This window comes from Acipenser ruthenus, chromosome 7 (genome assembly GCF_902713425.1).
Source record: "Acipenser ruthenus chromosome 7, fAciRut3.2 maternal haplotype, whole genome shotgun sequence".
NCBI lineage: Eukaryota > Metazoa > Chordata > Actinopteri > Acipenseriformes > Acipenseridae > Acipenser > Acipenser ruthenus.
Window position 1 is genome coordinate 19349747 of NC_081195.1, and position 14085 is coordinate 19363831.

General features: G+C 39.6%; 1 protein-coding gene across 1 annotated transcript in view; it reads right to left on the minus strand.

The window, feature by feature from the left end:
* LOC117415906 (tolloid-like protein 2) overlaps nt 1-14085 on the minus strand; it is a 112069-nt gene that overhangs the window by 39595 nt on the left and 58389 nt on the right. The window contains exons 3-7 of the mRNA XM_034026822.3: nt 11855-11935; nt 6996-7166; nt 3600-3717; nt 2001-2179; nt 1346-1451 (exon numbers count right to left, since the gene is read on the minus strand). Coding sequence (XP_033882713.2) covers nt 1346-1451; nt 2001-2179; nt 3600-3717; nt 6996-7166; nt 11855-11935 — 655 coding nt within the window. The remainder of the gene's footprint in view (nt 1-1345; nt 1452-2000; nt 2180-3599; nt 3718-6995; nt 7167-11854; nt 11936-14085) is intronic.

A 14085-nucleotide genomic window follows, 5' to 3' on the forward strand; every position in this document is an offset into this window, starting at 1 on the left:
TTGTTGCTTGAGACACACCATGAGCCAAATTGCAGCAGGGATGAAGAAACATTTGCTCTAATCAACATTTGGGTCGACAGTTCAATTCAGAGACGCTTGGATGGAGGTGTCAGCAACAAGCTGCTTCCGGGGCATTGATACACACATTGTTTACTTGCGTCTGTCACCCAGGTCAACCCTGCTTTAGCAAAAGCAGTGTGAAATTGCGTACCCGACCCGCATAACACCGGGTCCTGCACAGGTAGGTTCTGACCCAGGTAGATCATGCCAGTGTGAAAGGGGCTTTAGATTGGGGGGATACTTAGCAAGCTTGTTAAATTTGCAGACGACACAAAGCTTGGGAGAGTGGCAGACACACTTACAGCCACCCAGGAAATCCCAAAAGATTTATACCACATACAGAACTGGATAAATTAAATGGAAATAGACTTAGGCCAGAGGGTTGGAGTCACTTCTACACAGAGAGTGGTGAGGGTAGGGAATAGGTTACTAAGTCATATTGTTGATGGGATTCTTTCAGACCGAACTTGACAAAGTTTTGAGATCAATCAGCTACAGTGTGTATATTTCTTATATAGTATTTCATAATTATCCAGACGCAAATGTATAATTATTCAATGTTCACTTCCATGGTAATTAAGGACTGCGTGAAGGGGATGGATGACTAATCCAACCAGGAAAGCAATCTAGTTGCCTGTTGTGGGAAGATTGACTTAACTATAGCACATTGAATATGCAACCAAACTTGACTTTGTGGTATTTTTGTTTTAATATACAGTACCGGCACAAATTATGGCAACAACGAATGATTTACAGCAAGACTAGGGTTAGGGATTGTATTGCCCATTTTTCCTCACTCAGAACCTTTACTTCGTAAATATCTTGGTATCTCTGAATAGGTAATCATCTCCTCTTTAATAATATGCTGAATATTTTAATGAGCAAGACATACCACAAGTAGATTGGTACCCCAAAATGTTCTCCTTTTTCTAGGAAAGCAGTACAACTGGGGATGGGGCGTTTGTTGCTGGATAACTTGACTTGGACTACTTTCTCACTAAATATCTTGGTATCCCTGAATAGATAATTGTCTCCTCTTTAGCAAGCATGCTTAGGATATGAGCAATCTGTCTCACAAGTGCAGTAGTACCCTAAATATGATTCATTTACTGACAATGCTGGTTCATCCGCATCAAATCATTGCATTGAAATAATTGGCCTCTCTCAAGAGATTATATTTTCCTGCTTCCATATTAGTATATAAATGCTAAGAAAACAGCACAGGAAATTGTAGCTATTAACAAACATTGTAGAGAACCAAAGAGACGTAACCTTAGACTCCAACCTTGAGAAGGTGTTCCGGGCATAGTGCATTATACTGTCAAAGTCGTAGGTCTCTCCCAGAGAATTCACTTCACCAGGCTCCATCTTCAGGAAGTTGTACTCCTGCCCTGTGATACAATTCTCATTTAATGACCAGCTAAGGGGTTAGCAGAACAGGAGTCAAAATACCAGTATTTGTTTAAAGGCTCTGGCTGGGAATCAAAAAGTATTAATGCAGCTGCTGGTGTCAAGCCTAATTGCTGCATGCAAGATTGTATCACACACAATATACTTTTTGCCCTTTCCAGGTTTTAATTATTGAGTGTGTCTTATTTTAGGGGAAATTCAATCACATTTGTAACAAAAATAAATGCCCTTGGAACTGTGGTTTGTTCTTTTTAGGGGGTATTTGGGTCATTCTACACTAACTGGACCTTAACATTAATCCAGATAAACACATAATTAGAACCTGACTGAACTACATTTATATAGCTTTGCCAAACTGCCTTGATTTAGTTCTCAATACATAGCAGCCAACATCTGAAAACCAAAAACATAATTCAGTATATATGAACTACAATAGAAAGGGTACGATAATAATAGCCATACAATTATCAGCCCACATCAATCATACATAATGTTTATTTATGTACAAGGAAGAGATACAAAAGCAATACCTGGCTGTATATTTTCCCTGATGATTGTGACGTGGCTGTCACGGTCTGGTCGAGTGTGTTCATGCCAGAACCCAACCACGTGGCCAAGCTCATGGACGACAATGCCAAATTTGTCACAGTTCTTGCCTATAGAAATGGCCTGGGGACCTCCACCACGCCTTCCCACATAGGAACAGCACCTAAAAGCAGCAGCAAGCTGTAATGGTTAAAAGCAATGAAATCTCAATTCTTCTCTAAACATACTGCCACCAGCGCTGCCACGCCCGCGCTGACTTGAGAGAGATGAATATGGACACATGTGTCCTCTGAAACATGTGCCGACTGCTTCTTTTCACTCTGCAGGCCCGCCATGCATCCACCTCAGAGCTACAGCGTTGGAGGTCCACACAGTTCTGGTCAGCTTACAGGCAGGCCCGCAGGCGCCTGGCCAGTCTAAAGGGGTCGCTGGTGCATGGTTAGCAGAGGACACCCTGGCCGAACTAAGCCCTCCCCACCTGGGCGGCACTCGGCCAATTGTGCGGCGCCCCCTGGTAACTCCCGTCCCTGGTCGGCAGTGGAATACCCTAGACTCGAACCGGCGACCTCCAGGCTATAGGGCGCATCCTGCACTCCACGTGGAGTGCCGTTACTGGAAACAAGTTTATCTTGTATAATTACAGTAAAGAAATGTGCTCTGTGCAGTTTCTTTTGTTTTCTATTTCTAAATGACTTTCGGGGAAATTACTAAGATCGTTATCAGTAGGAACCAAAAATCTGTTTAAAAGTGACATGAAATACATTAAACTAAATTACGTTGCAAGTAAAATATGTAGTCTTCTATGTGAATTTGAAAACAAATTACAGTTTATTTTCTTATCCTTGATTGGCAGGAAATTATTATAATTTATAGCATAATGTTGCTTGGTTCTGGACAGACAATTTAAGGGTTTAAGATCCTGGATGGATAGTGTACAGCTATGGCCAAAAGTTTTGCATTACCTAGAATTTTAGGATTTAGACATCATTTAAAAAAAAAAAAACTATATGAACATAATTGAGATTTTTCATTTAATCATGTAATCAAATACACTACAAAATGAAATAAAAAATTATTCTAGAAGCCATAATAGTAGTACAGTATTTTATGTTAGATTTTCGAAATGTTCACATTTTTCATTTTTTGTCAGTTTTTCGTCAAGTATGTGGAAAACTACAAAGCAGTATGTAATTCAATATTTTAACAAAACATCATTCAGCGTCTTCATTTGACTTTATGAAGCAAAAATAGTTTTTAGTCATTCCATGGGGTGACGCAACACTTTTGGCCATAGCTATACAGTATGTGAGTCTGTATTAGAACTGCAAAATTCCCATATGCCGATTCCATTTTGCTGGATACAATAGCTTAACAAGTGGGATCAGCAGATGGAACTTATTATATTGTGATGGACACCAAAAGGAAATTACATCTTCCACTTGTAATTGACTTTAGACAATGCATTGGGAAATGTACAGCATTCCTGTTCTATGGCTAACGTCTTGGCTGTTATTCTGTTGTCTGAGGAGCTCAGAATATGCCTTGTTTTTCTGTGCAATGCAAAGCGTGCAGAATCCACCCACCCGCACGGCCGATAGGTGAACACAATGAAACTCTCTTCATCTGTTCTCTCTACGAAGGTGACACATGTGTATTTCTCCCAGTGTCTCATGGCCTGTTTAAATATGGCTCTTTGGGTACCTGGATTAAAAACAAACAGGGGGAAAAAAACATTATGAACTTTACAATTTAAAGAGGCTAAGCTGTTCTGCTGACAATCCCATTCTGGACTCCAATGTCTGACAGCATGCAGTTCTTTTTTCTTTTGTTTTTTAAAATGTTCAATATGAAGTGTAGTGTTCAGAAATAGTGAGGGCCACTGGCTAAAGTTGATATCTGCAGTGCTGCCTAACAGCAGCGATGTCAATATCGTAACGTACCTATACAGCAGTAAACCACAAAACCAGTATACCAACTCACCCGTTAATAGAGCATAGCCTTTCTGAGTGAGAGAAGGCCATTCAGCCCATCTCTGCTCATCCAGTTCCTAGCAGCTGATTGATCTCAGAACTTTGTCAAGTTGAGTCCCAGTGATTTGGCACCAACAGCATGTCTAGGCACCCAATTCCATACCCTCAACACCTGCAGTGAAGTGCCTTCTGCCCTCTGTTCAAAGTCTGTCTCCATCTGTTTTCCTCTGGCCCTGGTTTCTATACTGTACTTAAAGTAATGGTTAGGTTTCAACTCATTTTATGATTTTAAAGACTTGTCCCCCCTAATTCTTTTTTCCATACTAAATAGATTCAGTTCTTTCAGCCTATCATCATAGCTCATTCCTCTTTTAAGCCCTGGAATTAGTCTGGTTGCTCTTTGTTGGTCTCTCTCCAGGGCCTCCATATCCCTTTGGGACCGTGGGGAGCAGTACTGTACACAGTACTCTTAAGTGCGGTCTCACCAGTGCATTATATAATCTCATCAGCATAACCTCCTTGGATTTGTACTCTCTGCTTTCGGCTATATACCCAAGCATTCTGTTTGCCTTTTTTGCTTCCCCACACTGTCATACATGTATGTTACTGGTAACACTTTTGTACACATACAGTATGTTTCTTAGGGGTGCAAAAATGAATCGATGCATCGATTATTGATCACCTGTCCTTAAATTTCCCGAGATTCGATTACATATTGATGAATCGATGCATCAAATTAGAACCCAGTTAGAAGTCTCCTGTTGCCGGTTTGCATTAAAACCTTGAGTGTGTGTGAGTGCGCTTCTTTTAGTGCTAGTACGGTAGATTAGCATGTTGCTAGGATACACACTTTAGGCCTCTACATTTGCGTTGGACAAGCCAAATCAGAATAGGCCTATTATATTCACATTTTTTTTAAATTAAAAAAATAAGTCAATATGTTTTTTTTTTGTTTTTTTTTTTAATCTAGTAAATCTACCGATTACTTTCTTTTGTTTCAAATCATATTGTGCTTGGATTATATGGATTTCTGGATTGGATTATAGGTTTCTGATTTTCGGTTTTAACCGATAAAACCCAATACAAAAAAAATTTAATTGGTGGATAGCCAATAAACACCGGAAAACACTGTAAAAACTATGGAAATGGTTAATCTATTCACGTTGACTTTACCCTTTTCACATAAAAAAAAAATAAAACCTACTACAATGACTTCCAGCTGACCAGACCATAGTTTGATGAATGACACCTTCCCTAGTTCCATCTTAACCAGTCTCTAATTTTGGTTAATATTGCCTCCCCTTTAACTCTGTATTTGGAGGTTCAATCCAGTCAGAGTGGGTTTATGGTTTAGGCTCTGGAGAGTCATGTTCCAGTTTCTTTTATCACTCTTGCAAACACTGGAGGCCAGATAACTATATCAGAAGCTTAAAAGCTTTTATAACTTTGTATCATGTCAGGGCATCTCTGGGTATTTTACAAAGCAGGATGCAAAAGGATTTAAATAAACATCATTTTAAATGTGCTGGTCCTGAAGTGACCTCATCTCATTGCCACAACAGTGCATCACACAAGCTTAAAGAGTAGGCATTTAGGGTATTAAACAGAATCATGTATTCAGGCATTCTTACATGCCACTAAAATTACATTTTCACTGTACATTGCTGTATGCATTTTTGTACAGCATTAACAGTTATCCTGTCTTTCAGTGAAATCCAATATAAATTGTTGTAATTCTAAACATAATGGCATACTGTACTAGATACTGTACTTTATTCATCACTGATGCTAACCATGTAACACATTCAATTTAGATTCATTATTACAGTTTCATCATTTAATCTAGTTTTTATTTATTAAGATTAATGTAAAGTACAGTTCACTGTGTAATATATCATTACACCACTGTAGAGAAACTTTACTATTAAAAAGCGTTGCATAAAACAGTACACCACACAGGGGTCTGCAATAATAATACCAATAACTGCAGGTCTCTCAATGCGATTGCAGGTAATTCTCCAATACATAATGAAGATTTGTACAACCTCCATTTATCTTGATGAATTCAATTAAGGTTAATCTTTCAAGCTCTCCCTTACATTACTCTCACAAAACCCCTTACTTAGCAGGGTCAATTTTACACTGAACCAAAGCAGACAATCCACTCAAAAACTAAAAGCGAATGACTGACTTAGTATAGTCGGGTCAGAGGTTTCGAACTATATTCACTTTAAAAATCCCATATATAACACTTCTACATTTTTCAATATATGATCATAACAATTACATTTGGCTATATAGATGTATTATTTTTCACTTGCTATAATTGTGATTTAATCACAAAAACAACTTCATCAGTTGTCTTTGGATAGTCTCATGTAAAACTACTGCTGCTCAGTTCATTTGAATGCCAGGTGTTCTGGCTTTACAATTAAATTGCTAATAACTAACTTCCCCTGGCTTTTCACTGTTTATTCTTTTTACTCTGTGAATTAACTGAGTAATAATGAATAAGGGTTACTGTAGTCCTCTGAGAATCTTGTTAATCTTGTGACTGCCGTACTGCATTACCTCTCACTATATACTCACAACAGCTGGGATGTTTTCATGAAGTGTAACGATGTAATGCATTTTGACTGTTTTGAACAAACAAAAATAATACGTGTTGAAATTAATACATTGTGAATATGGGAGGTACACAAACCTCCAACCTGGTAAAACATGACGATTAGAAAGATTCGGATAACTTGTGTTCATCAGTGTCCTTACCAAAGTTCGTCACAATAGGATAAGCCGCTCTTCTAGATATTAAACATGCAAGTGCAATACGATTAGGACAATAACAGACCCAAAACCTTACACAGACAGCTCCAAGAAAACAATAAACCAACGGCCATGTAAAACATTCAAGTGAGAGCAATATTAATCCATGCCCATCCTGCTTAATCTGCAAGGTTTAAGAAACACCTGTTTTCCTAAGCGGACAGTGTTTATCAATGTATTACTGACCTGTGAAATTTCCTCCTATAACGTAGGGAATAACGCCTCCCGGCCATATCCTCTCCTGGCGCGACGTTGCAGCCCTGCGCACTCGCCTCGCTGCTTCATTGGCTCCCGCAGAAAGGCTTTTATTCCTTTGCTTCTTTTGTCTGCTATCTGGAGCAAGTCTCTGCATTGGGCCTACAAAACACAATACACCATGTTTAAATCAGAGCAGTTCACACAAAATGTACATTCGGGACAAAATGCTCATTCTATAGTGAGGGCTTTCCAACCACATACTTGTATATGAGCAGATTTGTATTATTTGGACCAGATTTTCAAAGTTTGGTACTGTGAACATTTCTTCCTGGATAAATACATGTACAAAATAGCACTAAAAGTGCCCTAACAGCAATTCAAAAGAGAAATATTATAAATAGACTTCAAATATACTGCTCCCTAAATTAGGAGATCTAGATAGTGTATTTTCAATCTGAACTGTTTATACTAGGATGTGCTTTCATTTGTATTAGAAGCTTCAAGCTTATGACAAGGCTCAGCAGAGTAACTTGGTATTGTCCTCTTTATACTTTATCATTTGTATTTCTTTATAATTACTATTATTGTACCACATGAGAGTTGAAGGCCAATGGGTGTTCTCCGATCCCATCACAGGCACCTGTCCAGTAGGGGCCACAGTAGCGTGGTGAGGTGACTCCCTGACGATTTTACCTCTGCAACTTGTGGGAGCGACAACTTAGTACAGCCAGGATGCAAACCTGTGCTACCATGACTGCATGACTTATTCTGAACACCAAGAGCCTGTGTCTTTCCCAAGTCACTCTGGGATTTAAATTGATTTTCATGAGACTGACAATCACTGCCTCAGAAGCGCTGGGTACTTGTATACAATTCAGAATCAATTAAAAAAGTTCAGTAGCTGCAGCTACACACCACAGATAAAGCCAGCCAAGAGATTATAATAAAATCCACACTTCCATTATTGGTTTAGTAATTGGGAATTTGGCTTGAATGCTACACAAAATGCCAACAAGCACATCAAAACCACTGGGAGTTTTTCAGCATTTTTTTTTTTTTTTGTCTTTAATCCTCTTTAGACAATATCAATGGATATTCGGCCCCCCCAAACACGCTTGCTACAGTAACATCTAAAACAGGAAATACACGTGATGCAGGGCTTTGTAAGCATTTAACAGCCTCATCACAAAGTCACATTGTAAGTTTAAGATATTGAAGCCAATTGGCCCTTTAAAAAGGACTGAATAGAAGAATGCCAGTGTGATCCCAGGTTAAGCCTATAAAAGATGCCCAGGGTTTCACTCAGGTGATGTGAGCCAGGCCCGCTGGGTTCTGGTTTCCACATGTGAAGGGTCTCTCTGACAGAAATGACTACCAGCTGCTGTTGACTGTGCACTTCATTGATCTGCACAGCTGAGACATAAACAAGTAAATCATTCCTGTTAGGATATCATAGAAGCCAACAGTGCTGAAGTGTCTGCATGAGGCTGATATGGAAGAACACATCTGTAAAGACCTGCTGTACAACATCTGTCACTGTAGGCCTTGCCTGAGCTTGAAAAGGAAACTCTACAGATGATCAGGCAGACATGAAAATCTCACAGTTACAGATGTTAGGCAGCTGAAACAATTCAATTTACTGTAACAGGCCTGTGACAGGGTACTCCCAGACCCTGTGCATGTTTTGTATTATTTTGTATTTGTTTATTATTATTATTATTATTATTATTATTATTATTATTATTATTATTATTATTATTATTTATGTATTTTATATATGACAGGTAAAAGCCAGTGTTATTATGTATTATTGTTTGGCAGGACGAGCGAGGTGCCGTCCGCCATTTATTTGTTTTGTTTTAAAAATGCCTCGTGAGAATGCGTGACTGTCAGCTACTGATTGTTTAACTGGCTGACAGTCACGCAGATTATGAAACTTGTGCAGACTATAGCCAAGGGGTAATAGTTAACCCCTCGGCCATAATATAAAAGACCTGCAGTTTGGCTGCACAGGTGAAGTGTTCAGGGAGTGGAAAACAGGAGTAAGAGAGAGGAGAGGTAAAGTAATAACAAGAAGAAAAACAATTGCTACTCGTGCTGGAACTACCAGCACAATACTTGGTGCAGTTATTATTTGTTTGTTTGTTTTGTTTTGGCCCAAGTGCCATTTTTTGGTGTTTGTTTGAAAAGTGTTTATTTTTGTTTAATAAAAGCTGAGCACCATTGCGTCTCAGTTTCGTCCTGCAATTGCCTGTGTTGTGTTACATTAATTTCCTGGCCTGGCGTCACCTCACCAATCATCCTTGTCGCACTTGGTGTTCAGAAGAGGGAATACAATGGACCCGGCAGTAATGGCAGCCATGATGGAGGCGCAAGAACAGAGGATGGAGACAATGATGAAGAGGATGACAGCGATGTTTCTGGCAGCCCAGCCACCCAAACCCAAGGTGGTGAAGATGTCGCTGGAGGATGACCCTGAGGCCTATTTAGTGGCGTTTGAAAGGCAGGCCACTGCAGCCACATGGCCTCGGGAGTGGTGGGTCACCCAGCTGGGCCCCAATCTGATCGGTGAGGCCCAGGCAGCCTACCAAGCCTTGTCACACGAGGCCGCATTGGATTATGACCAGGTGAAGCAGGCCATACTCCAGCGGCTCGATATCATGGAGGAGACACACCGTCATCGGTTCTGGGAATACCAACGCCCCGCAGGAGTCCCCCCCCATGGTGGCCCAACAGCTGGTGGACCAGCTGACCCGATGGCTCTGCCCCGGCATTCGCATGGCAGAAGAAGTCACCAAGCTCAGGGCAGATCGTGCAGGTGCTGGGGCCGGCCACCCGGAACTGGGTCAGCCACCACCACCCCACCACACTGGACGCCGCGGTCCGACTGGCTGAGGGCAATGAAGACTCGCTGCCCACTCCATTGCCGTCTCCACTGCCTAGATTTGTTTGTTTTTGTTTATGTTACTGCAGAGGAGTAGGGCGGAGAACGGAGCTGCAGCCACGGAGCCAGCACTAACCCTGACTCACCGTTTTCACTGCACAGCACAGAACAGCACAGCACAGCAAAGCACCACCCGCCGTGTTTGCTTCCTGCTTTTTGTTTGAAGAAACCTTTTGTTTTGTAAAATTAAATAAACACAGATGTTTTTGGGAGTAAACCATTATTGTTGTTTCATCATTTACCACACACCACTCACCATCCTTGTCACAAGGCCTCTTCCTCCTCTGATTGAGGTTTTAGTTCAAAAGGATACTTATGAACAGTAGCGTGAAATCTTTTTAAACAGGTTATTGCTCTTCTTATTTACAGTACTTAACTTTTAAATAATTGTTGTTTGTAAATTTAGAGCTCTTGTATTAGACACTGATGTGATTATTTGTTATTTTACTAAAACATTTTAATTTTTTTGAGTGTTTCTACCCCTGCTTTTCTTGATTGTTAATAGGTGTTTTCCAATCTTACCAACCAGCCAATCACCTCTTTACCCAAGGAGCTCAACTGAAGGCGTGCAGGTGCCCGCTCAAGCTCACTGTGCACTTGGCCACCATAGGGTCGCTATGGCAACATGGGCCAAGCAGTCCCTGGCAATTTGACCTCCCCAACCCATGGGTGCAAAGGTCCAATGTGATCGTCAACTTAAATGACTTCAATTCTAAAACAAAAAAAAAAGCTTATGGCTCATAAAAACTTACCAAAAGTGTAAAATGTGCTGCTTGGTACATTAATATTCATAATTCTCTGTCAATTATTAAAACCTGTGGGACAAAGTTGATTGCACGTGGTCTCTGTGAATGACTATTGAACAGTGAACCAAAGGTTAATAATATCTTGGTTAAAGACAAAATACAGATAATAGAACAACAAAAATTTTAAAGCTTACTTCTATATGAGTTTATTTTATTAATGAACATGACAACGGGAGCAGGAGATGCAGGCACAGCCTACTTATATCTGCATGAACATATCTGCGAACCAGTGCCTATCGCTCACATTTAGACACGTTTACCTAAAAGGGTGTTTAAGTCTTTTTACGAATACTAGTTGTTTAGTTTAGCTGAAAGCGCTTTTAGCTAGACACACTGAATTTGCACTTGAACGTGTGTAATTCTAAGCTGTTAATGCCTTTATGATACCAACCCTTTATTTTTATGAAAAACATTAATAAAACACATGACATCCTGCTGTTTACCAATGGTATGTAGCTGCAGTAGGTTATCAAGTAAACCTCATTCATAACTGTTTTTAAACTGCAATATTAAAGGGTATAAGCATTACGTTTACCAGAGAGTCTTCAATTGGCATCATTTCCTTATACCTTGACGACAGCACCAATAGACTTCCTACCACACAGTGTCCTTTATAAGTCTCATCCACATAGTGACCAGCCCTAACCTTTCTTGGTCTAGCTACAGGGTGGAACTGCTCCAAACAAGACCTTTCATTATAGCACAGCCCAAAGTAACAAAGTCTGATATTTATCTTGCAGAGCTTGCCTTTTCTTTGAATCCATACGCTGCCCTGTTTAATGATTTTCCGCACTGCAACTGAATCGTTTCCAAATAGCTTCTAAAATTAGTATCCACACACCTACAGTATTGACATTTGTAATCAGTTTATTCCAGCACGAAATCTAGTACCATGCATTGGAGATAGAGAGATCACATTTGCATTTAAATAGGTGCTGGATAACCTCTGGCAGCTGCAGTGGAAAGTTCTGGCAGATTTACAACATTCACATTTACAACTGTAAAATACACACCACTGAACCAACTAGAACAGCAGAAAACATTTAATGAAAAAAATATTAAAGATACCCAAAGGTCTGGGCGGGGTACCACATTACCCGTTATAACTGTTTTGCTTTTATGGTTTGCTGATGTGGTGGAGTTCTGGCTTGCAGGATTGATTTGCTCCCTGAGACCACCTGAAAACAGAAAGAAAAGGTGGTTAGAAAATTCCTTTGTACAGTCTGTGTCAGAAAACTGACCAGGTGGTGTATGTCATGTTCAAGGATTTACTTTATAACACCATCTGGAATTAAACACTCCCATCCCACACAGTATTGTGCTATGCTTATGCTTATGCTTATGATTATACGGTAAAAACTAAAGAAAATGTATGAACCAGAAGAGGCCAGTCGGCCCATCTAAGCTCATCTGGTTCCTAGTAGCTGATTGATCTCAGAACTTCGTCAAGTTGGGTCTTAAATGATCCAAGTGATTTTGCCTCAACAACATGACTAGGTAACCCAACATACTCTCACCACCCTCTGTGTGAAAAAGTGTCTCTTTCCCTCTGTAATAAGATCTCCACTTAATTTTCAGTTGTGTCCTCTGGTCCTGGTTTCTGTGCTGCGCTAAAGGTATTAGTTTGGGTTAAATACTTCAATGATGCCCCACCTCACTACCCCCACCCAATCATTTTTCTTTGCTACTTATACTTGGGATATGCTATATATAGTATATACAAAATAACTCAGTAACTACCCTTGTAAAATACCACAATGTAATAAAGTATCGTGAATGCATGGCAAGCATAGGTAAGCACTGTAAAGTGCATGGTATGGCAAACCATGCTAACTATGATAAATGCATAGTATTACTATTGGGAAAGCATGGGAAAAATGCAAAAATACCGTGCAAATTGAGTGATAAACCTTTATGAGGATAGGGTTGTACAGCATGTACAATGTTCAATGTGAAATTTAAGTTAAATTAACTCCCTTGCAAAACATATTCAAATATGTCACATAGATTTCAGTTACAACTATTTGAGTCTTATCTATGCAGCAGTGAAGAAGTTTTGGTATGTAAAAAAAACTTTTTGAAGAACGACATGAAACAAATACAAAATACCAGACCAAACTAGGCAGCAACCATTTCAAAGGTGAAAGCAAAAGCCATGATTAATATGAAGTTGGTTTTAGTGATTTAGATTTAGATAATTGATACAGCCTATTGACTACAGTTTACATTTACAGGACAGGGCCCAGAATATTAAAAGAAAGAGTGAAAGGGAAATACATTATCTTAAAGGCCTTCACACACCAGACACGATGCGATTTCTACTGGGGTGACACAACAAAATCGCTGCGAAAACACTGTGCACAACAGAAGCGATCACAGACACGACGCGACAGCTGGAAATTTGCCAAATCTTTCAGAAAGTATGATTACTAACAAACAAACGCCAGATTTGGGTGCACGACATCCTAAGAAAAAGATCAGCTATAGGTGAATTCCATAGATTAGTCCAAGAACTAAAATTAGATGGTGCCAGATTCAGACAGAACTTTTGTATGTCAACAACCTAATTTGAAGACCTGTTGCAAATTGCTTTGACTCTTGTCAAAAAGGTCAGGGAAATTAGATACTGAAAGTATGATCTTCACCACCATTTTGAGTGAAAGTGAAACAGGGCTTGATTTCAAACCACATGACATGAAGCTGTTCTCTGATTGCTCAGTTGTGTAGTTGTCACACTACAAATTCGCAAAAATAGGACCAGGTTCTATTTTTTTTTCATCGCTCGCGTTGAATTTGTGTCATGGCGACGTCGTTTGTCGTGTCACCTTTGGTGTGAAGGGCACTACTGAAAAGCATTGGTTTTATTGATTTTCTCATGTCGCTTTGTCGTGTCGCGTCTGGTGTGTAAGGGCCTTAACTCTTACCCTCCACATGCCCCAAAGAAAATGTTACTGAAGCCTCTCTAGCCAAATGGATTTCTATTAATAAATTCTATACAGAATGCCCCATACAACCAACAAGCATGCATTGGATAAGACAGATCATTTTTAAAGTTAATATTAAAGTTATTGAAATTAAGAGTTGATTACTTTTGTCAGAACATTTGTCAGCACAGTACCATTCTATAATTGCATTCTTCGGGTGATACTAGTCTCGCTGCTGTGCGGCATGCAGTACAGTGCTACAAGTGTTCTGCATTTTATATATAAAAATGAAGATACATTATTTGTATTTCTTGCCTAAGTTCAAACCACACACACCAATAACAACCTCTTGTAATATAAATAGTTAACCCTGCCAGGTATAACATCATACCAAAATGTAGTCA